The sequence below is a fragment of the Cryptotermes secundus genome, unplaced genomic scaffold, assembly GCF_002891405.2.
Source record: "Cryptotermes secundus unplaced genomic scaffold, Csec_1.0 scaffold355, whole genome shotgun sequence".
Taxonomy (NCBI): Eukaryota; Metazoa; Arthropoda; class Insecta; order Blattodea; family Kalotermitidae; genus Cryptotermes; species Cryptotermes secundus.
This window is the reverse complement of record NW_019737088.1, coordinates 1,953,141-1,954,978: the sequence shown is the minus strand read 5'-3', so window position 1 is coordinate 1,954,978 and position 1,838 is coordinate 1,953,141. Positions and strand designations below refer to the sequence as shown.

Sequence of the window (1,838 nt, the reverse complement as noted above, 5' to 3'; positions counted from 1 at the left end):
CATACACCGAAAACATTGATCATTTAAACGCTTTTGACTGTGCAGCCATGGTAGGAGGATTACGATGTTTGAAGGTACTGTTGATTGGGAACACTGTGAAGTCCGGTGGAAACAAGTATGGAGATTTTCCAATTCATTTCGCAGCTGCATACGGGCATCTGGACGTTGTTGACTGGTTAATTGACCGTGGATCAGCGGTGGATATCCGTAATAACATGGGAAGTACACCACTGATCAATGCTTCATGGGGTGGGCATTGTAATGTGGCCAGAATGCTTCTCGACAGAGGTGCAGATGTCAACGCTACAGTCGAAAAAGCAGATAACAGATCAGTTATTCACTCTGCATCATTCTCTGGGAATGCACAGCTGGTTGAACTTCTGTTAGAGAGAGGCGCTACTGTCAATGCACGTACCAGCACGAATAATCGTACACCGCTTCACTGGGCGGCTCAAGAAGGTCACCTTGAGACAGTCAGGCTACTTATTAAGCACGGAGCAGAAGCCAAGGCCCAAGATATCCATGGACTGACTGCAGAAAGTGTTGCTTTTTCTAAAGGCCGTGCCGAAGTCGTGTCCTTCTTCTCATCTCTGAACCAGTGACACTCTTTAACTTCAGGAGAAATAATACAACCTATAAAACGTTTCATATTAATTATTTCCCCGAAACTTATTTAGTCAGCGCTTATCTTGGAAATTAATGAGTTTTCTGTCTACCTGTACGTGTTCATTGTTATTTTCAAGTTAACTTAGAAAGGAATGCTCCTTATAATAAATATCACTGATAATGCCACATGTCACAGATCTGCAATGACTGCGGACAGGTTACAAAACCATATATATATTCTGTACCATTGTACTATCATTAATATCATTTTTTATGTTGCTATATTTGATTTTATGTACAACTAATAATATAGTTTCAAATGCAGATACATTATATGCACTTTTCTTATTTTCTCTCTAGATATATTCAAACCTATTGCAAATATTCAGAATTATGCAATTGCAATAGGATTATGTATCGACGCATTGAAGCCGTCGACGCAACAACGAAGTAGATGTTTTCATTTTAATAAAATCGATTAAAGTACATAAAATATACTAAAGGTTTAATAAATTGTGTCACAATCAGTCAGCCACAGTGCCAGCCAGCAGCATATGTAAAGCCTAGTCATAGCGCTCCAGACTAAGAAGATTTCGGGGTACAATATACCCAGAGAGAGAGCCGTGTGCTCCAGTTGTCTCCGAGGAGGTGCAGATTTCGTAAACGGTTTCGTAAAGTAAACATTGAGGTATAGGGAGGAGATGAACTGCTCTGCACTGAATCTGAGCTTACTATTAAGAAAATTATTTGTACTTCCGTTTTGGTTCAATTATGTTACAATTATGCCAAAAATGTGCACCACAAATTAATATTAAAGCGACAAAGCGTGTTCGCACGTATACATTTCTGCATACGAAAATGTGTGGAAGAAAACATGTAAATGTGCGTGACTCTTATGTGTTGTAGCGAACGACGGAGTAGACAAAACTTCTCCCTTCCCATATATTCATTATGTCTTCATGCCCACACACATTTTATTTCTGTGCCCATCTTCGAAATTTGTTGCTACTTAAAACAGCAGAATGATCACTGCTTTGAAAGTTATGAGGTAAAACATTTACTAATAAGTACAATAGCGTTCATAGGAAACCGTGGCGTATATGTATAAGGTATTGTATGGAAATATGTGATTCAAGTTTACACAGCAAGAAAGTAAAACAATGCCATCAAAATAATATTTTATAGAAATATATTACTACAAACAAATGCGGTACAGAAAAATTCCTCTTTTA

General features: G+C 38.2%; 1 protein-coding gene across 1 annotated transcript in view; it reads left to right on the top strand.

The window, feature by feature from the left end:
- Positions 1–939, top strand: part of LOC111870077 (putative ankyrin repeat protein RF_0381) — a 14,414-nt gene extending 13,475 nt beyond the window's left edge. The window contains exon 4 of the mRNA XM_023862059.2: positions 9–939. Within this exon, the coding sequence (XP_023717827.1) occupies positions 9–602 (594 nt within the window). The 3' untranslated portion in view covers positions 603–939. The remainder of the gene's footprint in view (positions 1–8) is intronic.
- The last annotated feature ends 899 nt before the right edge of the window (positions 940–1,838 follow it).